Source organism: Embiotoca jacksoni, unplaced genomic scaffold (genome assembly GCF_022577435.1).
Source record: "Embiotoca jacksoni isolate LCO1_2020_lvr unplaced genomic scaffold, fEmbJac1.0.p SCAF_5, whole genome shotgun sequence".
In the NCBI taxonomy this organism is placed as follows: domain Eukaryota; kingdom Metazoa; phylum Chordata; class Actinopteri; family Embiotocidae; genus Embiotoca; species Embiotoca jacksoni.
The window spans coordinates 10,850,213-10,876,310 of NW_027185403.1; the positions used below are offsets into that span (position 1 = coordinate 10,850,213).

General features: G+C 43.7%; 1 protein-coding gene across 2 annotated transcripts; it reads right to left on the reverse strand.

Moving 5' to 3' along the window:
• Positions 1-3: 3 nt before the first annotated feature.
• frmpd1b (FERM and PDZ domain containing 1b) lies at positions 4-25,087 on the reverse strand. Of its 2 annotated transcripts, none has more exons than XM_069171155.1 (17): positions 24,838-25,087; positions 18,835-18,985; positions 16,383-16,493; positions 14,787-14,959; positions 13,384-13,486; positions 12,826-12,871; positions 12,275-12,379; positions 11,981-12,076; positions 10,773-10,898; positions 10,465-10,584; positions 9,531-9,664; positions 8,436-8,562; positions 6,817-6,909; positions 6,537-6,719; positions 6,044-6,191; positions 4,785-5,756; positions 4-4,577 (listed from the first exon to the last, which is right to left on the reverse strand). In XM_069171155.1, exons 3-17 carry the CDS (start codon positions 16,487-16,489, stop codon positions 2,065-2,067), a joined length of 5,046 nt encoding a protein of 1,681 aa, XP_069027256.1. In that variant the 5' UTR covers positions 16,490-16,493; positions 18,835-18,985; positions 24,838-25,087; the 3' UTR covers positions 4-2,064. The 2 variants fall into 2 exon arrangements, with proteins under 2 accessions (XP_069027256.1, XP_069027255.1); XM_069171154.1 differs by having other exon boundaries at positions 5,990-6,191.
• Between the last annotated feature and the right edge of the window lie 1,011 nt (positions 25,088-26,098).

Sequence of the window (26,098 nt, forward strand, 5' to 3'; positions counted from 1 at the left end):
CTATTAAGGTCAGTGTGTCATTTATTCCCAAACAATACATTTCTTGGTACATTGACTTCATTGTACGTGGGTACGGAAAAGTGACTGCTTAAATTGAAACGCAATGTTCTCTGAAAAATGAAATGCTGCTCAATACAATGTTACCATACAGAAAGAAGTCGGTGACACAGGCACTCTTTAGTGTTTGGGCCTGCTTGATGAACAACAGAAGACACTCCTGAAACATGAAACAATGTCTTGATGTTAGTGCTATGACGGCCACTGCTACCAGACATTAACCTCCATGTCAACTAGAAGCTATTAGGTCTCACCCAAGAGAGTTGCCTTCTTACTTTTTAAACATAGCCACCTCGACAAAATGTCTTAGTCATAGGTTTGGAAGATTAAATATACTACCTATCTACTCACCAGCTGTCTTTAACCACTTGAGTGGTCTTAAGTTCAGCTAATCCCCTTATCATATTTGTATAAGCAACTGCTGACTGATTCGACCTAATTACCTTCCTGTTGTTGTAGGTGGCTCAAGCAAATCCTTCAAAGCGGCTGGCTCATCAAGTGAGCTGGCATTGCGTGATATGGACGAGCTGATTGGTGAACACTGTACATCCGCAAACTGATCGAGCAAAGTAATCCTTTTTACTGACAATTCACAGATATCAGTATAGACAGGAGTCTTTATATCCACATATGCTAATGCCATGCAACTTTGCAAAACGTTGCGATCCATAACGCAGAAAGTTTTTTCCGAAACAAGACAGAAACCAACATTCCAAACAAAGCGAGCACTCATTATATTCAAACAAACATAACGCAGCTATTGTTGTTTTTAATGTTAGCACAAAAAACAAAGATACAGTATGTGGGGGTTGAAGAGTTTATGTTTGCATAGCCATAAACTAAAGTAGGGGCAGAATAGGACACGGAGATATAAATGTATATCTACAGTTCTGACCCCAGCAGCCAGTCCATCTGTCAGTCAGTATGTTATTAATAAAGTGGTGCGTCCAAAGAGGAAACCATAGCAGGGAACGGTTGTGGCTCAAGTGTTTTAAGACTTTGGATCTTTGCTACATCTGGACAGAGTTTAACAGTCACCCTTGTGCCAAGTCAAAAAAAACTTTTTTAACTACATAAATAAGGTCCCCTGTTGCCTGGGCCCCACCCACACATTCCCAGAAAATATATATGTCGTGTCCTTTGGATGAAAACTAGTTTAATGTTATAATACTGCATACATTTGGGTAATGGGAGGATTTCCAAGAAGCATTCACTCAGAGTTAGTTTGGACAGGGAAAGGGTAGAAAAACACTTTACACAAGGGTATGTGTCTCATAAAAAGGTGCAATCTGTAACAGTCGAAAGTGCTCTCCCTGCTGTGTAATGGTATAGTTTTGTATCCCATTTATATGTGACTGTAAGGTTGAAAAACTAAATCCTTAAAAAGGTGCAAACCCTGCACATATAAAACAAATCAGTTAATTATTATATTTCGCAAGTGTGATAAAGTATATTTTCTGTATTTTGTCAGTAAACGTACTGTAATAATAAACTTGAAAAATGACAATTTACAGATTACACCTTGTGGAGTGGAGAAATTTTTAAAGCAGCAAAAAATAACATAATACTGTCTCAAAGAGAAGGAAAAATTTGAAATTCCAGTGACATCCATAGTTTTTTTTGTTGTTTTTTTTTCTCACCAGAGACCTGCACATCACAGATCATGGTGCAAATATTGTAAAAATAAATACATAAATACGTTCATGGGTAATCCATCCTTACATACATACACATATTGTATCATAAAATAAGAGAATTATAAAATTCATATGTACAAATGCATAGTCCTTATGCGTCCATGGATAGACCGAGCAATGACATTTCATCTCTTCGTTTAGGGTTATGCTTGGTGTATGTGTTTCCACGTGGGCATGTGTACTGTGGGTATGTGTGTGCTGTGGTGTGCATGGCACTTACTGTACAAGAACACAGGAGTTACACACCAGATAGCTCTGTGCTGTTTCCTCTTGTCTCACCTCTGGAGTCAGTGGGTAAAAAGTTCACAGGTCAAAAGTTCAGCGGTACTTGGCCAGGCGTGTCCGAGGGGTCTAGTGCGCGTGTCCGGAAGAGCTGCGTGAGTGCGAAAACAGACGAGATGAGCACAGTGCAGCGTTTGGCTAGTAGCCTCACCCCGTCACCCTCTCCCTGACCCGTCCCAGTGAGGCCAACACTCTTACTCCCTCCACCAGTTCCAGCTGTCTCAACAGCCCCAACAAATTCCCGATACAGACCAACTATCTCCTTTAACTTGTCCATGGCGTCCTGGCCGTCGTCGTCCTGATCTCTGTGGACCAGACTCGCGTCGTGGCAGATTTCACAACCAGGGCAGGGGTTTGTTCGCAGGCAGGCTGCTGCCAGCTGAACCAGGGCACTGAAGCTGTTGGATAAAGAGCGTAGGGCTTCATCAGGTGCCCAGCCAACACGTGTGGCCCGCTGACACCCAGATGCCAATCGTCGAGCTTCTGCCTGGAGAAGACTCTTCTCAGCCTCTGTCATTGCAGCAGGGCTTGTCCCAGTACAATTTAGGTTTGTTGCTGGGGTGTTACTGTCTTCAGTTCCATTGTGATTTAGGTCAGGACCTACTTTTGTGCCTGTACTGCCCTGTTTTGAATCATGGTATGTTTGTTGTGGTTGCTCAAGTGCTTCCTGCTCTAAGACCAGCAGAAGCTGATCTATATCTTGACGTAGAGAAGCAAAACCTCCCTTGAGCCCACCATAGTTCTTATTGGTAAGGGAACAAAGAGGACCACCAAGTGAGGTTGTGGGTGAAACTGGACGTGAAACTAGAGGACTGAGTTCAGAAGATGCAGTGGAGAAAGTAGATAATGGGCGCGGGTTGTCCCTCAGCAGTGACAGAATATTGGGTTTTGGAGCGGGTGTAGTTGGAGAAGGGACAGGTGGGGGTCGGGCAGGCTTCGGGCGTATTCGGCGGGAAAACTCATAGACGGTGAGCTCCTCGTCAAAGCTAACACCATCCTCCGTGTCTCCGCTGAAACAATTGGCGTAAACAGTACGACAGCCACAAGCCTCCCGCTGTTGCTGTGGAGGGGTAGTGTCCGCTATTGAGGATGTTGGTGAGTCACCTTCAATTTGCATGCTAGACACACCTCCCAGCCCCACTGCTAAAAGAGGCCGTGACTGAGGCTGCTCTGATGAGACGCTGCCACTGACTGCACTATTTTCCCTGAAACTCAGATTAGGGTGTGAGCCATTTATACCACTGGCCTTTTTCATGAGTGAGGTAACTTCCTGGGCCTCTTTGATGGTTGCTATCACAACCTCAGCTCCATCCTCTAAAATATTCCCTTTACTTCCCGATTTTGAGATCACGATCTCTTTCTCCTTGACAGGGGTTTTGTTTAAGTCCGATAAACCACTGGCTACAGACAAACCAGAGCCAAATCCAGATGTGTCTCCATTGATGGAGCTAGTAGAGGGATAGTCAAGAGTTCCTAGAATCTCCTGGGATCGGGTCATGTACCAAGGCAGAGCCTGGATCTTCCCTCTCAAGGCAGAGGCTGGTAGTCTGCCTCCCAGGCTGGAGGAGCTGTTTCTCAGGTCAGATCCCGAACCAGATCTCCCAGGTTCTCTGCTTTCTAGGCCCCCAACACCTTTAGAGCTGGCTGAGGTGAGGGAGGTAGTAAGAGTGAGCGGTGCATCTGAATTTTTGGGTGACAGGCTCTCATGGCTCAGAGAGACTCTCCTCGGTCCTGACTGGATGCTGCCATTGCGGCTGCTCCAAGGGTGGATTCCATTTGGAGGAGTGACACTATCCTTAAAGATCCCTTTGCTTGGATCAGTAGGGGAGACAGGAGAGCTAGCAGGTAGTGATAAGGGGTGGAGATTGGTGGGAGAAGTGGGTTTGGGAGCCACTGGAGGGGGGACAGCTAGCTTTGTACCTGAATTGGAGCGAGGGATCGAGGGTAGGTTTGGTGGCTTTTTGTCTTTCAGCGTTTCCTTTTCATCAGGCATGTATGCTTTGTCTTTGGAAACAACGTACACTCCATTCTCACACACCAGATCTTTATTCTGTTTTGGGCTGCGGGCAGCTTGTACTGTTGTGCTCGGCTGTTGCAATTTGCTACATCGCACTGCTGTGATCAGAGATGATGACAGAGGCAATCCACCTGATGTGACAGATTTGAACTCCATGGTGTCTGGCTCCATTTCCAGGAGTTCAGAGGACAAACGTCCGGAGGCATCCCCGTTGCATTGGGCGTATGTTCTCCCATGCTGGGGTGACTTGGGAGGAATGATCTGAGGTTTAGGAGGCAGTTGGGGCTTAGGTGCCAGAGGTGGTTTGACCTTAACTTCAGGTTTTTGAGATGGCTTTGGAGGACTTGGTTGTTGGCTGATGAGTTGATTTGAGGTGCCTTTAAGCATGTCTGCTTCTTTCTTGATTTTACAGAATTGGGCTTTATTGGCAAGGGGGGATGACGGTTCTTTTCCTGGGGCAGCTGGAAGACCATTCCAGGTTCCACTCAAACGATTAGCATTTCGTCGGTCAGCCAGCTCAGCATCTGTCAGAGATTGAGGAGACAGGGATCAATGGACTAATACAAATCATCACACACTCCAACCCACGTCTTTTAATTACATTAATGTCTCAATGTTGTCACATGTTGCCATTACTTATCAAACAAATATTCCATCTTAGACAATGAACCTTCATGAAAAAGTAGAAACTGTTTTGATCAGCTGCAAAGTCAAACATGCTGTAAACAAACCTGATAGGTCAGGACATGGTGGGGTAAATCTCTCCTGTGCATCAAAAAACTCATCCTCAGACTCTGAGGCATTCTCTCTGACCAAAAGAGAAGGTTTGAGGTTGGGTGAAGGCGTCAGAAATAGAGCCTCTTCGTCCTTAGACAGGCGGTACTCAGACTGTCCCGCTTTGTTTCTGGGAATTGAACTTGTCCTTACTGGGACTTTGGGAGGGACTTTTTTCTTTCTTTTAACAGGTGATCTGTCAAAGGGTGTGCTGTCAATCAATCTCAAATCCCTTGAACTAGGGATCTTAGAAATGCGTCTAAGTTTCTCGACTCCCTGCTCTTCCTCCTCTTCATCATCGTCATCGTCATCATCACTAGTAGCCTCAGGCGGGCTGGGTAGAAAATTTGCCTTGGAAAGCTCAGAAAAACAAAGGCAAGAGTTATCATTGCCACGGTAATTGAGATTGGTGGGTCGCAGGGGCCCCTGGTGACGTTTTGGCTCCAGGAGGTAGGGGTGGTGAACGTCCAAGCTTGGAAGATCCTCGCCTGTGCGTGGTCCACGAAGAACATCCAGGCGAGATGGGGCTTTGGCTCCAGCACTGCTCTCCTCGAGGGCAGCGCTCAAGGAACCACTGGACAAGCTGGAGAAGCTGCTGGTGACCCGTGGGTCAGTGTGGTACCAGGTGGTCTCCAGGTTCATCTCTTCATCCATAACGCTGAATTTACGCAGAACACTTCCTGTTGCTCCGCCTTCTTCTTCACTCTCATTTTCCTTACTTTCTGTTGTCACTATTATCTTCACTTCCTGTTTGCCTTTGTGCTCCTCTCTCTCTTTTTCCTCTTCCTCTCTCCTCTTTTCTTCCTCCTCTCTCCTCCTTTCTTCCCAGTCCTGACTTGCTGGGTCCTGGCGTTTGTAATTCTGAGAATCCATTGGATCATCCTCATCTGTTGAGTCATCTGAGTCACTGCAGCAGCGAGACACATAACCTAAACAGACCAGGAAAATACACAAACACCAGACAAGCATTACAAGAATGAATTAGTGTATTGCTAGAACTTAATAATGTTTAATGATGATTGTATAATATGACAATCTTTTTTTTTTTTTTATCCGTACCAGTACTGGCTGGTGACATACATCAACATGTGATGTGAAAAATGTCTATCAAAAGGCCAAAGCCAGAAAGTGATTGTTTTAAGTGAAACAGTTTTTTGCTCACTTGATAGGGATTCATAGCACACGCCTTCTATTACGGCGAACCTTCCACACACACCTTCTTCAGCAGGTATCCGGTGCACCCTCACTTTTGGGCGCCCCAGACGGAAGACATTAACACTTGGATCCACAAGGAGTTTGCAGTAGCCTCCCAGCAGGCACCCTAAGTCTTTGGCTGCCAGAGAGTCCATCAGTAAGGCAAATGGCTGAGAGAGGGAGGGCATTGCAGAAGATAAGGTAAAGCAGTAGTGGTTAAGCCAAAGGGTAAGGGGGGGAAAAGGCAATGGGGTGGGAGAAAGAGGGAGAGATAGTCATCTTTGAGTCAGGGAATGAGCATTATGTAGCAACCACACACTCCCTTAGGCTGCATGTTGTATGTCTATTGGAGGAAGAATGCTTGACCTATATTTACTCTAGCATGGGCTTTGGCACGAATACAGTGTGGTGAGTGAATATACATTTTTTCGTATCTGTATCAGTGTTTACATCATTATGAATAATAAAGCCTAGTATCTCCATGAACACGTATGTGCATCGCGTGTCTATCATACCTTCATGTCATGCAGTGAGATGCGCAGTAGGCTGACTTTGTCCGACTCTGTGAGCAACTCCACTCGGCTGATGCTGCTGAACTCCACCAGTGTAGAGATCAGGTTGAGCTTGTGGTTGATGACCTGACTCATCCCATACTTGGCTCCTACCAGCAAGCTTACCAACACTTCTCTGTCCTGAAGCTGAGTGAAGGTGAAGGAAAAAAAATGCAACACAATAATATATATGTATGTTTTAGAAAATGGACCCACCACACTACACAAGGCACTTAACCCTCACCATCATTGTGGCTGTGTAGGACCGTCCCCCATATGAAATGAGTTCTCCCAGTTGAGTGAGGTAGGCCAGCCGAGCCTGATTGGCAGAAATGACCTGCAACACCACAGTGGTCATGGAAGAAGAGAGAGGAGTTACAGTGAGAGGTAACAAGTCTTTGTGTAATCTTGAACTCAGATCTAAGTTTCAAAGCACACATTAATAAGGTGACGAAAACTTATTTTTTTCCACCTTAGAAACATAGCCAAGGTGCGCCCATTTATAAATCAGACAGATGCCGAAAAGTTGATTCACGCCTTCATTTCTAGCCGACTGGACTACTGTAATGCACTTTTTATTGGCCTAACAAAGAAAACAACAGAGAGACTTCAGCTCATCCAAAACTCTGCAGCTCGAGTATTAACCAGAACCAAGAGAAGAGAACACAGCAGTCCAGTTCTGGCTGCTCTGCACTGGCTGCCTATAAGACACAGGATTTACTTTAAGGTCCTCCTCCTCCTCACATTCAAAGCTCTTAATGGGCTCGGACTGACTTACATCGCTAACTCGCTGGTTAACTATGTGCCTTCAAGAACACTGAGATCATCTGCTGCTGGTTTATTGGAGGTTCCCAGCAATAGCCGAAAGAAAATTGGGGATTCAGCTTTTGTCAGCTACGCTCCAAAGCTGTGGAACAAACTAGCTGTCGATATCAGGGAAGCTAGCTCAGTTAATACTTTTAAAAGAAAGCTCAAAACATATCTCTTTACTTTAGCCTTTAACTAGCAACTCTTGAAGCTCTCTTGCACCTGCCATGCACTTGAACTACCGCACCTTTGAAATGCATTTTGCTCATTTTATATTTGAACCATATATTTTGATAAAACTTAAAAAGACTGATATGTAAGTGAAAAGGGAATTTTAGTAGTGTATGAACGGGTTGGACCCGTGTGAGTTTTTAACCTAGGTTTAGCAGAAACCTGGAGGTACACTGAAGAGTCTACCTTAAAGAATTTACTAAAACCTCAGCAGAAAAGGAGATTTAATCTCTAGTGTGTTACTGGGTAATATTATAGACAGTGTGAAGTAAAGTTCTAGAAAAGTGCACGATACCGCTACTTCATATCATAAATTTAATCCTAGAGAAAGAACCAAATCAAGTCTACTTGTATTTAATTTATCCATTTTATCTGTTTCTTACGCATTTTATCTGTTTTAGCTCGTTTTTTTTCTATATAGTTTTAAATGTTCCTTTGTGTCTGTTTTTATGTGGAACACTGCATGTAATTCTCTTGCTGTGAAGCACTTTGAGCTGCATGTCTTGTATGAAAGGTGCTATACCAATACATTTTATTATTATTATTATTATTATTATTATTATTAAGAGAAGAAAACCAAAGTGTTAGGAAAATATGCTCCACCAATTTTATTAGAAAAATTACCCAAGACTCGGACCGACTATCCCCGTTTTAAATACCCTCCTACCCAACATCTATCTCTCTTCCATCCTGCTGTCATCCCATATACCACTTTAAACCTCAGGCAGATTAGCTGTCAGCTATAAAGTAGCCCTTGGCCACTACTAAACTATCTGGGTCTTTACGCCTCTCAGTGCAGCCTTCCATGCATGAGTCCGCGTCTACCTTCTGGCGTGGCTCTAGCAGGGACTGGATCTTTTTGAGGTGGTAGCTGATGGCTTTCCTCAGGTCTTTCTCCCTCATGTTGCTCAGCAGCGTGGGAGAGATGAAGCTGTCCAGGCCAAACTCCTTTCTGTTAAAGCCACACACACACAAAGAGGAATGAAAACCAAGCAAAGATAAGAGCACACTGTTACTTCAGTGGCTGCTAAAACCGAACTACAGAGCCTCTGGTCTCACATAGCCAGACTTAACTTTCCCTGTGCTGTGCTAACACAGTCTGGCTGCACCCATATATCATTGTGGTAAAGGGGGAAAAAAATGCTCAGGGTTATTTGTGTTTCTTCAAACCAATCACAATCATCTCAGGCAGTGCTGAGCCAAGGATGCAGTGATCGTGCCCTTGCAACATAGTGAAGCCAGGAAAGATCCAAACAGGCCTCCTTTATTGCATGAATAAAATCTTCATCAAAACTTGCCATTTTCAGCGCGGAGGCTGCCAACTTGAAGGTTGTTGTTGTTATTTCCCTTTGTAATGGGAATTTTGAAAATGGAAACACACAAATATCAAAAGGGGAGGAGTTTGTCGGCTAAAAAAGTCAACCAATCACAGGTTTATAGCTACATTTTACAACCGGTGTGTCAGACAACTGTCCCACACTATGCACCTGATTTAGTTTCCTGAAAACTAATTCAAAACGAAACAGAACTGACCATCATCAGTATGACGTGAGGGGCTTACATCTACAGGGCATAAAAGTATTCATGACTGCACTGACGTATATAAGCAGGTTAATGCGTTAGTGCATTAGGGAGGTGGTCCTTTTGTAAAATGGGTCTGTGATTATTTATTTTGGGGGACTCCACACACAGGTAATATGGCAAATGCGCACTACTGTGCACACACACAAAACATTTCCAATTACATTAATAGATTAGGTGTTTAGCGAGCAGCCTCATCCCGGACAAATCACAAGAATTGCAGCAGCAGAACAATCTCAAACTCCCAGATCAACAATATTACACAAAACCTACACTGAGGAGTGCAGCAGTCAGGCGTGCCTTATAACTGTGACTTTAAAACACACACATATGACTCACGTAATACTCTTGATAGAGGTCCTGGTCTGTCCACAACTATCCAGTCTCTCGTGCATGTGCAGGGCAGCCAGGCGGAGTGCAGTGTTACACTTCATCTCTACTGCAAAACGTTCCTGTAGGACGTCTCCAACACTCTGCAAACAAACAATCATAGTGTCGTGCATGCAGACATTACAACTACACATCACAGTAAACTCAAAAGCACCATATTTATGTTTACTTGTCTAATCTGCCAGCATATGCTTTATGTCAAGCGTTGCAAAATACACAACTCGTCAGCACTAACACTGGGAACCCCAAACTGCCAGAAAAAAAACAAACACAGCAGGAAATAAAGACCCATTTTCAAACAATAAATCAACATGACGTAAGTGGCGCTCCTAGTACTGAGCAACAAAAGCATGCAAAGACAACGTGTGGCTTTGAGTCTTTTCATACAGTCTCAGTCTCAACACAGACCAAAGCTGAGCTTCATCAAAGCAAGTGTTTGGCTGGTATGTGCAGGAGATAGCCGAGTTTAGTGTTGACTAAAACGACCACAAGATATTACCGAGGTGATATAAGGAGGAACAGAAGACAATCATATGAGATTAGAACAGTTTTGAACTAATATTAGAAATAAATGAGAATCAGCTGCATGTTGATTTCCAACATCTTCTCAACTTTGATTGTAGTCCTGTTTTTGTAATGTTTTTTGAAGCAGGTTTGAGCACTCTCCAGCAAAGTACCAGATCAATATCTATTAAACATTGGAAATACGACTACAACTTTAGCATGTGGGAACAAAGTTTTATTTTCTGTATGTATATCTGGGTTTAATTTCCACATGGGAGACAGGGGCCAGTGTCTGACTGTGAAAGTCAAAGCCGAAGTCTCTAATATGGACACAGAATGAGTCAAATATACTGTCGATAAGAGAATTAGCTTCTCTGACCTGTGAAAAGAGGTACTCAAAAGAAGAAGGGTCATCCTGCAGCAGGTCCATGGGGTCTCTGGGGATGAAACAAACCCTGAACAGACACCTGTAATCATGGGAGTCTTTTTTCTGCACCACCTGGTGAAGACAAAAGACAGAGGTATAAATAGTTATCATCCAATCTTAGCTGGGGTGTTCCGTCTTATTAGTGGGTCCAGCGTAATTGATGTAGTTTGAAGTTACGTTAAAGTAAATTACACCCATTATAAACAGCCACCCACAGCTCCTGTATGTTTGTGTGTAGGTTGATCCATTGTCTCCCTCACCTTCTGTACGAGCTCGTCTTCATGCAGTAGCAGGAGTTTGGTGATGCTGTACTGTTGCTCTAGCACCAGGGCAAAGTACTCAATGGCCCGGATGGACAGTTTATCCTTCAGAGTCAGAACAATGTCCTGGAATGATGAAAAAACAACAGTTCACACCCCTTAGACAAACATGTTTCATCGCAGTCTGCTGATGGCAGAGAGACAAATCTGAATCTCCCCCTCTCAGCTTCCCTTCGGCTGAGGGTACAAACTGATATTCAAATACAAAATCTATTCTACCAATAATAATGTGTGCATACAGACAACAACAGACACTGACCATCTCGTGGTGAGTTTCTGACCCAATTGTCTATCTTAAAGAGTTTGCTGTCTCATTATGATGATTATACACAGAGCTCTTTCTGTCAGAAAAACTAGAGAGTTACTGACAAAATCCAGCTTTGCCTTCTTAACAAACATGTTATTCTCACTGTAACGCGACTCTGAATCACTTTTCACTGTTCTTCTTGCTTTTAGATACTTAATAGCTTCCTCCTCCACACGACAAAATATAATTATTTCTGTGTTATTTCAGAGCTACAACAGCTACAGCTACAGCCTACCCACACTCTGACACCTTTGGGGGCAATCACACCATAACTTGTGGCGTGCTTCATTAGAGAATACACCCACTTGGTCCCAAGAAGCCTTACACAACTACATCCACTTGTGTTTGGTCCTGTAACGCTTGTGAGAAACTGAGGGGGCTTCACATTGAATCTTTTGAAGACAATAATATGAACAGTTAGATAATCATCTAACTATCTATCGATCTATCAATAAATGCTACTTCATTTTTGCTATGTGATTTTTTTTTTTGAGGCTATTGTTGAAATGTGTACATTCAGCTTGATATACACACGAGGGGGTGTGGTGAACAATAACTTGCAACAGGTTTCTTCTCATTGGCTTTCATAAAGCACATTGGTATTGACAAACATGCTAACCGCACATGAATGATGCAGCCACGTCTTGAGCTGATGAGTTAAAATATGCATGCTTCAATTATCCAGCTTCCATTCAAGATTCATCAAAGGTGAACAAGTACTGTGGCTGCTATGACCTTTATATGATCTCTCCATCAAGTCACTGAGTGTCCACCTCATACAAGAGCTCTGAATACTCTTTAAATCTTTCTGACTGCCCTGTACATCCTGTTTCATACATACCTTGACAGTGGTGGAATTGTCAAACTTGAAGGCCTTGGTCTGTCCATTCTCTAGGTAGACTTTTAGGACATTGGGCAGGAAGAGAAGAGAGTTTCCCTGGTGAGGAGAAGTGAGAGATGTGGTTCGACAGGATCGATATCAAATGAAAAAGGATAAAATAGGAAAAAGTTGCCTGACAAATTGGAAGATAAGACCAGAAAGAAAATATTCAGAGCTGTGAAAGATCCAGAAATGAGAGTCATTCATCAGTGGCTTACATCAGCCTTCCTTCTGTATCACATAAGATTTTCCCACCTGAGTGTGCCCATTGACCACCACCTCCTCTGCAAAGCGCACTTTAACTGGATTATTCCTCAGACGAGCTCTCTTCTCTGCTGACATAATGGATGACTTGGGATTCTGCAACACACAGACACACATCAGCGTCATTACTGTGTCGGGGCTCAGCCATGAACAAAGACGCACTTGCAAAACAGTGCAATGAAACAATTAATCCTGAGACCAACAAACTTTGAGACTGAAGCAGTGAGAAGGTACACACCTCTCAGCTTCACTGAGAGAGTCCACACACACACACACACACACACACACACACACACACACACACACACACACACACACACACACACACACACACACACAAACACACTTTTACATTTGCGCATCACAATGCAATGTGAAGTGATGTGAAGGCAGTTTATCCTGTCAGGAGATGCAAGCTTACAGTCACATGCTTGGAAACACAGACATCTTATGTTTAAATGAACGATGGAGTAATGACTGTGTAAATGAGAATGCGTGTGTCCGTGTTGAGCGCAGGTCATCCATGTCTTCTTTGTACTCACTGTCATGTGCCGCAGGATGGTCACATTGATACAATCTTCCAAGTCCCTGAGTGGAGAGGAAGAAAATAAGACTTTCAAACTTGCAAAGAGATGCACACATGCACACAAGAGAGATCATTATCTTTCTGCCCAGCTGTCAAGTAAGCACTTTCTCCTCTGACTTTTGGCCCGAAATTGCTAAGCCTTTCACACACACACACACACACACACACACACACACACACACACACACACACACACACACACACACACACACACACACACAAACACACAAACACACAAACACAAACTCAGAAATGCAGTCCAGAAAACAACTATGACAGTATGTGACAGAAGCACTGGTCCCAGTACCTCAGCTGGTTTCTTACAGTCCCATAAGGCTATTTAAGATAGATAGATAGATAGATAGATAGATAGATAGATAGATAGATAGATAGATAGATAGATAGATAGATAGATAGATAGATAGATAGATAGATAGATAGATAGATAGATAGATATTAGCATTGTTATAGATAGAACAATTGTAGATAGAATTATCTCTGCAGTTCTTCTCACCTTAAGATGTTTTCCACCTGTTCTGCACTCAAATCCTCCAGCACTATATCATTAATCTGCAGCACCTGGTCCCCAGGGAATAGTATCCCATCTGCAGGACTCCCTGCACACACACATACACACACACAATGAAAAGGGTAAGCGCTTGCATAAAACAAAAACTCAGCTGCACACGTGGGGACAAAGGGAGATGCACACACACACACACACACACACACACACACACACACACACACACACACACACACACAGCTGACACACATGCTTATTCAACATGGCTGACTCAACAGTGTTCAGCCGAGCTCTCCAGGATGTGAGGGGTTACAGTTATTCTGGGTCTCTTCCAGCTCGGCTCCGCTCTGCTTTCTCTCGTTATTTATACTCATTTGTCTTCAGGCAAGAGAGCACGACTGTGGCACAGCCGTTTCAGTTTACTCGGACACACACGCACACAAACATACTAAGTGTATGTGTGCATAAACACGTGCACACATATTTTCACACACCCCCAGTCTGACTGGCAAAGCCCTGTCTGTCCCTGATTTTTGACCCATTGATGGCATGCTACACTGCTTTACAAGCTTTTACACCTCCTGCTGTCAAGTTTTCTTGACAACTCTGTCAATAACCTGATCTTTGTGTTGGTTTATCAAGTCCTGTCCCTTCCTCCTGTCTTTTTCTATTCTTCTTTCTCATCCACCGCTTTTCTCTAACATTCACCTCCTCACCAGCAGGCCCTCTCTGACTCCTCCCACCCCCAAAGGCGTCACCCATCTCTCCCCCCTCCCTGCACTCTGCACACTTTCACACATTATTTTCGCTCTCTTTGGCCATATTTACACTTTGGTTGCTCTCTGTTCCCCACTGGGTCTTCCTGCTGGCATCTTCTCTCTCTATTAAATCTTGTCTTCTGTCATCACTTCCCTCTCTTATTTTGGCAGCAGATAGCAATTACAGCTATGGTGGCAGGGTGGGACCCTCCTCAGGACATTTATCAGCTTATTTTACAAGATAGACATAAAAGTAATGGATCAGCATCTCTCTCTCTCTCCCCCTCTCTCAATGTCCCCCCAGTTTCCTAAATGAAAAGTGATTGAATTTAGAAAGGATGAGCAGGTGGTTCTGTTGTTTCTGTGGCTTCTCTGGCACGATGCCTAGCAGTTTGAATGCCAGGAGAGAGTCAGTGTGTGTGTAGGTGCGTGTATGTGTGTGTGAGTGTGTGAGAGAGAGAGAGAGAAAGAGAGAGAGAGAGAGAGAGAGAGAGAGTATAAATCTGACTTAATGCAGGCGATGCAGTGTTACATAAAGCAGGTGGCCATTTGTTAACGTAGCAGGAAAACAACGTGTACAAACATGTTTCACTCACACAAACACAACACGGAGCCACCACACACCCCATGTACCTGTGACGACGTCCCTGACCAGCAGGGGTGCATTTGTGGTGAGGATGAAGCCATGTCCAGTGCTGCTGTCCAGGACCGGGTCCCTGGTGATTTGCAGTGTCAGCTTGGCCTGGAAGTTCTGATTGGACAGACTGTTGGAGCGCTGCGACCTCCCATCACCTAGCAACCGCTCTCTGAGGAGGTCAAACATGGTGACAGGATATGTGACTGGAGACTACAATAACCATCAAAAGATATATTTAGTTGGATCAAAGGGGAGACAGTTCTCTTTTTTCTTTTACCAAAAAACGTCTTTGTTTATTAGGAAATGATTGATTATTAAAAAGTAGTGAAGGTTGTATTGCTATAAAAATCTTTTAGGGTTGCAAAACAACAATCATTTTCATTCAAGTCACAAGGTAAGTAGTTTAGGAATGTAATAAACAATTACTTATATTACAGATTACTAGACCAATTATTTTTTTCAGGCAACTGGTTAATAGTTTGGCCCATGAAATGTCAACATTTTTTGAAAATTGACCATCACAAATTCCCAGAATGTAAGGTGACATCCTCAATTTGCTTGATTTGTCTCGGAGGGTATTCAGTTTATACGTAAAACAAAATAAACAGCATATAGTCACATTTGAGGCACTGGAAATATGACTTAAACAATTATGTTATTGATTTTTCATTTCTAATAAGATACAAGTTTGTGTTTGATTGGTTGCCAACATAACATTAACAGTGAAAGTTACACTCATATAAATTGCCATACATAATCAGCCCAAATGCACCCTGGGAATATTCTGAATCTGCATTTAAATCTAGCAGAGACATCGTCTCCTCGAGGCCTGCTGTCCTGGTCAGCTGGTTGTAACACACTGTGACCTTTCCCAGGAATGACTCAGAGGAAGTTTACTGGGCCTCCTCTACAACGCCTCCTTCACTGAGAATGAGAAACCACTTAGCAGACAACAAGGGGATGAAGGGTTCTTGAGAGCATATTTGTGGTTCACTGTGGGGTGTGTTTGTGCGCGAGAGAGGGACAGTCAGGGTTTGAATATGAACTCAACTATGTGTTTCAATGTGTGGGTGTGGGGAAGGAGATCTGCTGTGTGTGTTTATACCAGGTTAAGACTTTCTCCTTCAGTTTTTATGAGATTTTTTTTCTCTTTTTATCGTCACTTTTATTTAACAGTACATACCCTCAGTATGGTGGACAAAATAATCCCACCTACACCTGCACTTTCCATATTTCTTTACCACTGCAGAGTCTGGCAACGGGCCTAGGAGAAGCCTTCTCCTTTCTCTTTCCAAAAATGGTCCATTTGAAATATAGAAGTTATTTTATTTGTTGTTGACGCAGTTGTTTTTTTGTGGAGCGGACATTTTCTGCTCCTGTTTTTTGTGTGTTGCTACAATTGTCTTCTGGTGTGTCATCAAAATGTACACACTGAACATATAGACACTTCAATCACCTGCAGTCACCCATGTAGACATATTAATGTCCATTTACAGACAGATTGGGACACTATTACATGGAATATTTACAGACATTTCATGAACTTTGAAGAGGATCTTTGCCCTCAGCTCTGACTCTTGTTCACTCTGTACCTGCTAAGTGACTCTCGGGTGCGTCGTATTATTGTTCCCACCACCTGCTGCACCCGACTGGCCCTCCGAGCTGGAGACCTGCTCCTACATCGCTCCTTCTCCTCCATTTATCTAAAATGACAGAGAAAAAGAGAAGGATATGAGTTTACAGACATTACTGCAAAGAAACTTAAACGCAGAAAGAAAAGGAAACATGGGGAGAAGATGAAAGGATTTGGAGGGATAAAATGAATTAGAAACTGCTTAGTTTAGTTCTGTCTTTTTGGGCTGTATAATCCGTGCCAGAATTGTGCTTCAGCTAAATTTGCATCCAGTCTGCTCTGATTTGAAATGCAGCGCATGTAGCCGGCCTTGAATACAATGAATAATGTGAACAGAAAGCAAGAAAGGCTGGGAGAGAAAGGGGCGGAGTTTAAGTCAGCATGAGCAACAACACATGCCTAAATGACCTGATTTTCAACAACAACAACAACTGCACCATCACACAATAAAAGGATTCACAAAGACTTCAACATAAATTTGCCACAATCTGCATGTTCACAACAACTCTGCAGTCCTGCATTTTCTGCTTAGCTTGGCCTTTAAACAGGGGAGTGGTGGGGACATGATGAAGGATGGAGGGCTCAACTGAACCACCCCAGGGAGGCAAAGCTGGTCAGCATTGAATCCAGACCAAATCTCAAGACTTACGACTCCCATCAACTGTGTTTTGTTTCTGTCAGCCAATCAATACACTGCAGCACAGCTTGTGGAGCCTCTTGACAGACTCAATACTGAAAATATAGTCTGCAAGTGATGTTATAATAAACAAAATATAGTCTGCAAGTAATGTTATAATAAACACGTCCCTGTTCCTTTTGTGTTAGACATGTGACTGCAAAACTTCCAGAGCTGCAGAATCACGTGTGATTTTGATTAAAAGAAGTAGCTGTATTGTTGGTTTGTGACATCAGGATGAAGTAAGTTCTGTTGTGTTTTGTTTTCAGTAAATGTTGTTTTTCTGGCGTCTCATGATATACTTCATCTGCTGCTCACGGCTGCTCGACACCCATGAGGGAGAGAAAAGGGAGGCAAACTTTGGCAGAGATAGGAAGAGTAGCGACCCAGACCTGATCAATACAGCTAATGATGATGAATGTGCTTTTGAAACCCATACTTTGGCCCCGGAGCCAGGAGCTTGGTTTGATCAGATCCCTGAAATGTGCAGCAAACCTCTGCAAGCCAAGACTTTTGTGAACATCTTAAAAGAAAGAAAACAGTTTTCTGGCCTACTGCCACACTCGTGCATAGCATTTTCAAACATGCCTTAAAATGTTTTTACAGAGCAATTACCTTACTGTACTTTAAGTTGTGAGTTATGTAGAAACAATGCACACCGCATCGCAATCAATAGATGCTGTTAAGGAGTACTGCTGTGACTATAGTTGCATTCACAAAACAGAATACAAAATAATTGGTCTTTCTTTAAGAGTAACTAACTAATCAGTAGCTCAAACGGTGCAGTTTCAGGTCATCTCTGCTGTAGTGTTCGCTGGTTGTCGGCAAGCGTTGACAAGCCTCCCTCACTGATAGCCAACCATGCAGTGTAGGTCTGTCCTTTAAGAGGATTAGAGGCCTGCACTGGTGAGGGTGTCACCTTAGCACCTCCCACTTATCCAGGTTGAGGCAGATTGATGCAGATGAGGATCACTGAGTGAGATTAAGGTAGCTGAACGCCGCACATCAAGAAACGAGCGTGATTATTGACACATACGCCACATTCGATTATCAAGAGAAACACAAACCGACATGCCAATCTGCTTAATTTATAACATAAAGCATATTTGTACTGATAATACAAACTTACCTGTGTTATTCTGTTGTCGTGAATGTGCAGCTTGCTTGCAAGTGTATGAATGTGCATATATATGTGTGTGTGTGTGTGTGTGTGTGTGTGTGTGTGTGTGTTGTGCTCAAGTGCAGCAATCAATGCTGAGTCAGATGGCAGTTTTTGCTGTCATTCTTCCTCTTCCTTGTTTCTGTCTTTCATTTTCTCTCTCTGTCCCTCCCACCTTCACTGCCCTTGCAGAGTCAGATAGTCATCTCCAATGTCAGTCTCTGTGGGCAGCAGCAGCCAGCAATTTTTTATATACATGCACAGCATAAGGGCTTGAGCAAGGGGTTTACCATCTTCTCTCTCAACAACAACAGCCCACATCTGCAACGTAACTAAAGCAGGGAGTTAAGCAGGTGTAAGAGCGAACACATACTGATTTTTTTTAACAATTGAAAATTGTACTTAGAGATAATGTAATACAGGTGAATTGCTTCTGGAGAACGGTTTTGACTTGTCTTCTGTCCACAGGGAACTCAGATCTCATCCACAATTTTAGTGGCTCACATCATGTCCGGATATTTTAAGCAAGCAGCACAATGTTCCACATTTGAACCAAAGACTGAGAGCGTGACTCACCGTGATGTGGCTTGTCTCTTCAGGACTCCAGAACACACGTACCCCCTCGTCCTCTGAGACATCAGCTCTGTAAACCCTCCAAGATAGGCTGAAAATAGGTGGAGAGGGGTCCCTGTGATCATCTGGGCCAATCCCAATCTGGTGCGGCCACCTGTGCAGAGCAGAACAACGTTGTCAGGGAGACCTGTCAAAGACTATAAACCGGGTGCATATCCCCATGACGAGTTTATAATTAGAATGAAGCATGAAACTACCAATTACTAGGTCTGAATAAGCTGCATCTGACTTGAACTTTTAACCTATTAACTAACAGAACGACAGTCCAGTTGTTGATATTTTCAGTGTGAAAACGCAAGTATGTCAAGTAAAGCAGATGTGAGTCCAAAACCAGCTATGTGGTGGTGGTTTTCCAAGAGGCCCCTCCTCCGGTCCCAGAGGCTCTCTCGCTTTCTCTCCCTCCCTCTCGCCCAGTCTCTCGCTACGCCTCCTTGACCTCAAAAGCACATGGAGATGTGGAGACAAGGCACTCCATCTCTGTCTGGTTGTCTAAATTAAAATTTCATACAGCCCAGTTCAGTTAACAGTTCTTACTGGGTGCACTCTAAAAGCAGAAAGGACAGCCTGTGAATCCTGATGTCGTGGGGAGAGAAAAGCTGCCAGGCAAACAGAGATCTTGGCCAATAGTAAAAGAGGACAAGTCTTTCATTTGAACATCAGGGCAGATATGGCTGAAACCTTAGCCAGCCTTGGGTTTGGGGAGAAAAACACACTTGGGGAATGCTTTGTTGTGAAAAGCCTGGCTGCTGAATTAGCAAAGACACTGAATAAACATTCTTGATCTCGTCTAAGGAAACCGCCTGATTTTGTACTTGAATGTTGATCTGTGAAGTAAACTCTCGCTTTCCGGGGACTTTCATTTACAAGAGGGAGCAGAAATCAAGGAACTGATAGTCTCATCAGTGTGGCTCTTCCATCAGGCCCTGTGACCCACACACAGAGCTCTTTCACGAGGCCCATGTGTCCCACTGAAAAGCCAGCATATAACCTAGACCCACACAGACTGCAGGGTACATGAATAATGCATGGAGCTAATGCAGCTAGCTCAGCCTCCAACCGCCTCCTTCTGCCACTTTGCCAACCCAGGCAAGAAGAGCAGAAGGGGAGGGGGGGGGGGTGCACAGGAAAAGACGTATGGGGGTTGCAAGGGGTTGAGGTTGGGGGGGGGGGGGGGGATCCTAAGGGGCTGAGAAAAGGGGAAGGAATACCAAACAGAGACTTGGTCAAGGCAAAGAAGAGAGAAAGAACAGGATATTGAAGGGGGGAAGAAAAGGGGGGAGAATTTCAAAAAGGGTGAAGAGGGCAGCAGCAAAGAAATGAGAGAGTAAAGCTGCAGGAGAAGAAAAGACTGAACAAAAGTTTCTACAGTGAGAGGTTAAGGGGTTCATTCACCAGGGAGGAAAAGGTGATCAGTGCAGAATTTCTCCACCATCTGACAGCAAACAAAGCCAGGCAGCAGACATTGATAGAAGGACAGTTGTTAAACAAAAGAAAGTAGACCTGTAGCATTGTTACCATCCTCCTCATTGCTTGCATTAAATGAAGAGATTGTTGCCGCTTTCTCGTGACGTGACGGGCATTTTCGTTTGATCCCAGTTCCAAACCTGACGCAGTAAAGCCTGAAAGCTGGTGATGAATCTGCTCCTAATCTGTTTCTAAATCAATAGCGAATCGTTAGTGCTGTCCTCCACTGTCATGTCCTGAAGTCCCCCAGCTCACCACACAGACAGCTCATCAGCAAGCCTTGTAGCTCGCCTGGCCTCTCACTCGGTGTCCCTCCCTTCACCTTCTCACCACTACACAGATCTTTGCTTCACATGGAGAATGTAGAACACAAGTGTCGTTAGGTAATGAAGTCTGTCGATGTCTGTGTCTCCGAGACAATCTCCCCCTCTCACTCTGCTCATTTTTCCACACAATGTCTCTCTGTCTTCTGAAAAAACAGTCAGTTATTCAGTCCTGGTATGAGCAAAGAGGCAGTTCGTAGAACTACTTCGCTCTCTCCTCAGGGGGTTGAGAGGTGGTACTGAACGGGCACTTCCTATGCAGCCAGCTGAAGTGAAAACTGCTTTTGGCCCAATTAGCACCGCTGGGCTAAAGACCGGACCGGAGCAGGTCACACCAACCTGGACAGGGACGAGGAAAAGTCGCATTAGGGCTTGAAGTGGGAGAAAAAAATGCCCAGATACAGCTGCTGTCCTGTTAAATAGCACAACCTGCTAAATTATATAACTAAGGGGAATAATTAAATTATTGTTGCTCTGTCATCCACACTGCTAAATGAAGACAGAACTCAGCTCTCTATTAAAGCAGTTACATACTCATAGGCCTGGATATGATAAGCAAGTGGAGCTGTTATTGACATCTCCTTTCCAATCTCACACACACACACACACACACACACACACACACACACACACACACACACACGCCGAATACAACACACCGGATACAGCTGCACCACATGAGGCGCAGGGTAGCAGCAGCAGGGGTTGGTTCAGCGACTCCACATTTCATTGGGGGCTCACAGTCGCTGCCAATAAAGTTGGACACCTACTTCAGAGAACATTCAGTCCAACGGCAGCACGCACGGCAGAAAATACTTGTGTATGTGTGTGAATACGTGGATGACTTTAGATGTGGGGGATTTAAGTTTTTGTGAGGCAGCTGAATTGCTTCAGATTTCATGAATGCAAAGTTGTAAATGTGAGGAACAATGAGTAGAGCAGACAATAAATACCCCAGAGTTGGTCAGGGTAGAGAAACTGAAGATTTTTCTGCTTTTTATTTAGTGTTCAGTCCTCATCAGTTAAGTTACATTTAGGTAATTAAACAATGCATTGAATGAGTTGTAGAGTAAGTAAAATATCTCAGTATTATGCTTGATTGCATCTGAAATTTGAGAAACATTTACAAATGCTGGAAAAAATGCTAGTTTGCTCTGTGGTTGTAACGGCCTGTCAATCAAGGCTTTGGTCCAGTCTGAAATATCTCAGCAACCTGATTGCCACGAAACTTGGGACAGATGTTTGTGGTCTCCAGAGGACGAATCTGACTCTTCTCTTTAGTGCCACCATGAGGTCAAAGTTCAATTATCCAGTAAAATATCTTAACATGCATTATAGCTGTGTTGGCACGGAATTTTGTACAGACATTCACGATTCCCAAAGAATATATGGGACCTTTACATTTTAACCATCGCCAAATAAACACTTTCCTCTATGTTTAGTACAAATTAGCAAATGTTAGCATGCTAACCCAATAAATTAAGAAGTTGTACATGGTACACAGTATACCTGATAAACAGCAGCATGTAAGCATAGCCATGTAAGAATGCTCCATTTATCTCAAGGCATCACTGTGTAGCTGTATGTGCAGCTCACAGAGCTGTTTGAATGTCTGGTTATTGTATAATTATTTGCTTTTTGGTGTTGTTTTCTTGTTGTTTGTGTACACGGATGGGAGATGGGATTTATATGGCCTGGTATGTTGCTTTGGTCCATTCTAGTTACTTAAATCTATCCAAAAAATAAATAAATCACTGCGCAAGCCAACAAAGAGCTTGGTGGCTTGTTAAAGTCTGTTGATTTCCGCCGCTGTTTGTTGTGTTTTGCTGGTTATTTCCCTGTTAGTTGTATCCCAGACATAATCACATCTTCTGTTCTTCATTCAGCCTGTCAGCTCATTCCATTAGCATTATGAAGACAGGGCTCACCGTGTGCTGCTCATTTCATTTCCCCCTTTCATCAGTGACCTGGCAAGGCTTGTTTTCCCCCGCGCACGATTAAATAATGGGTCTTTTAATAGTGCGCTGCATTGTGTTACAGATCTCTGTCAACGGTTCTGATGGTTCCGGAGGGAGACACACAGACAGACGGAGAGACAGAGGAAGATCTTGATGTCTGAGGAAGGCCTTTGAATGTTGGAGGATGATAGATGTTTCAAGTCTGGAAAGTCTGTCACACATTTTGCTGTCTGAGGCAATTTCCTTCAAGTCAGTGATCACTCAAACACTGCACAATAGTCGCCTTATCTTTTGGTAGAAGTAATATGAGGGCAGTCAGTCAGCCAGGAGCTACAATAGTCATCCAGGCTGTGGAATAATACTTCTATAGATGCAGCAAGACTTTAATATTTCCTATCACAGTCAAAAACAGGAGAGGAGGCAGTCTGGTTATAGGGAGCGGATGATTTACTTAGGATTTATGATGTAATTAGGCGATTGCTCTTCGTTCTCTTAATGTTTTTGCAATATACTCATAAATAGAGTTGGCCTACATTGTGGCACCACTGCCAGTCAATTGTGCCATCACCATGGAGCTGTCACAGCAATGAGGTCATGTCTCCTTCTCCCTCTGCAGGAGTAATACTGGTATAGATGTACAATATACCAACCGCAACTGCTGGTAAATCCAACTATCATTGATGTAACCTCTGACCCATTAATTAAGAGAATTGATTTGATCAATCAACAACCTCCAGTGGCAAAAACAATAACCAGAACTGAATATGAATTTTGGAACAGGTTTGATTATCGACTGATCTAATGATCTATTGGTCAGGGTAACGGGATAGAGCAGCAAGCACCAGTCTGCCCTGGAGACACAGAGCAAAGACTGAAGATGAAGAGAAGAGGCAGAGGATGGCTGGCTGCAGTAAGTGGGACAGAGGAGCAGTCAGCAGAGTAGATGGAGGCTAATGCAGCCAGGCATCCACTCTTTCCTGATGTGCAAGTTCTGCCCGTTGTATTTCTCCTCTGGCAGAGTGACCTCCGAGCACCAATTCCCATCACATGTTGTAGCATACAACCCTGAGTCATAGAACAATGCCTGCAGCGATGGCAGAGCTCGGGCGGCGTGCACACACACTATCACCAGAGCGAAAGCAAAACACTGAGCAACCCACAGCAGCACAAATCACAGCATCAAAAAATGTCATGTGGACCACAAACAGCAGCATGTGATGCTATTAAAAAAATAAGCAGAGTGATGTGTCCATGCACAGAGAAGGCTGCAGTGTAACACACATGTCTGAACCGCTATCTGCGGTCATATTGAATCATGTCATGCATTAAATGAAGGCCCCAGAACAGCAAAACGCATTGTTCCGGTCTAGTTGTGTTGCGCTTGTCATGCTTGGCACGGCACGGAAGAGCGCAGGGAAAGAGGTTAGCTGCTGGTCAAAAGATAGGAGCATAGGGGGGGAAGAAAAAAAAAAGGAAGAGACGACTGTCCCAGAGTGGCGAGCTGCACATCGCCTACGCCCATTCATAATGTGCGTGCTTTACTACCCAGACTCCTGGCATCCCCCGACCCGTCAGGGTTTAGTCCATGCATTTCCAATCTGTAGCCAAAGGACGGCGATTTCACTGCGCATACGACAGCAAGGATCTCCAATACCGCGGAATAAGACATGTGTTTGTGAATATGGATAATTGTATAGCCTAGTTCAAGAATGGCCACTGCTCGGTTGAAAAGCCCATTGACTGTGTTTCTGTTTTACAGCTATAACCCAGTAAACTGGGTTTGTGAACTGACCGCATCGACCGTGTCTATTCTCAAAAATGCTATATAAATGCCCCCAACATAATCAATATTTCCCATTACGCTGCCCAAACACTGATTTTGATCAGTGGCCGCAGCCATGCCACTCAAACCAGGGCGCTAAACAAAGAGGGGGAAAAAAAAAAAAAAAAAAAAAAAAAAAAGGTCAGTCTTTTGTTGCTTCCATTATAATCTTAATCGGATTTAAATCTCTCCAACGCCTGCCTCAAACAGAGACCCGGGTGTAGCCCGCAGGCGATTGTGAAAATGACTACTAGTTAAATTATTCATATCGTTGAGATTAAATATCTGTGCAAATGGACTGGACTCAAGGTGCCTCCGTATATCCAGCCGGGCGCTCCTTCATCAGACAATAACACCGGGAAATAACGACAGAACTCACCTCGTGGTCTGAGGAGGAGGCAGACGGTCCGGGAGTCTGAGGGGGCTCTCCCCCAACAAGATTGGTGATGCGGAGAATTTGAGGAGAGACGATGTTTGTTTCTCAAAAAAAAAAAATATCCGCGGCGTCCTCGCCGGGCCAGATGATGATGATGATGATGGTGGTGGTGGTGGTGGTGTGTGCGGGGGTTTGGCTATATGCTGGATGCTGTCATCGCACTGGGACTGCTCTCCGCCTAATCCTCAACCCTGAGCTCAGAATAACCCACCCCCTCCCTGCGTGCGTCTCTCTCTCTCTCTCTCTCTCCTCCCTGCCTCCATCGCTGTCTGACCCCCCCACCACCATCACCACCACCACCACCACCCCTCCTGCGCAAGGTCAGCTCGTTACATCAAATAAGAAACTGATTGATTCAGGCAGTATTCACTTTCGATTAATTATTAATCAGGTTATATCTGATCCGTTCCTCAGTAACTATACTTTCATTTTGGTGAACCACAGTGGAAGTGATTGAACAATGTTCTTGGGTATTTGTAACCTACTTTTTAAAGGTTAATTGATATTTAATTGAAGGCTTCATCAATTTATTCCCAAGGAAGGCTGAAATATTTAAATAGACCTACATACAGTTTAGTGACTTTACTTTGAAGACATTTTACTTCCTTTTAACACTTTCCACAACTCTAAAAACAAACAGCCCTAGAGCAGGGCAGAATTAACATCTGGGCGCCTAGGTGCCCCCAAAGGTCCCATATTCATTGTAGGCTATGTAATCTGCTTTGTTGTAGTTTTATTGATTACGAATGTGCTGTAGGCCCACTACTAATTCATAATACAGCCTAAATTGATAAAGGTTGCTACCTTGTCACACAAGGCCCTGTGTCGAAAATGTAGTTGTGCATTCTTAAATTAATTTGTGATGTTTTTAACCTTTATTTTGTTTCGTTTTTAACCTAAATTTTCCCTACCCATACCCAAAAAGCCTAAATTAATTTCAATTTTACCAAAGAAAGGGACTCAATTCTTTTCTCAACATTTGATTGTTTTAGGCTACAGATTTGATCTGCCTTGAGGAGCTAATGTTGTAGGGCATTGAATGAGACTATTTTAGGTGTTTTAACCCCCAGAACAGGACAACGGGACAAAAGTATATTATGCTACATTTATGACTTTCTTCTTATAAACAGAACAAAATGCACACACACAATTAACGGGTCATACCAGCACCACAGTACAGGCTACTTCTAATACTAAATTAATT

Bases quoted from the DNA above. Each gene is read 5' to 3' on its own strand.
- frmpd1b (XM_069171154.1), bottom strand. From the start codon at position 16,489: ATGGAGGAGAAGGAGCGATGTAGGAGCAGGTCTCCAGCTCGGAGGGCC. The intron at 13,487-14,786 runs GTACATGGGGTG...GTGTGTGTGCAG, and splicing joins GGTCAGGGACGTCGTCACAG to GGAGTCCTGCAGATGGGATA. The intron at 8,563-9,530 runs GTGAGTCATATG...TGGCTTTAACAG, and splicing joins ACCTCTATCAAGAGTATTAC to AAAGGAGTTTGGCCTGGACA.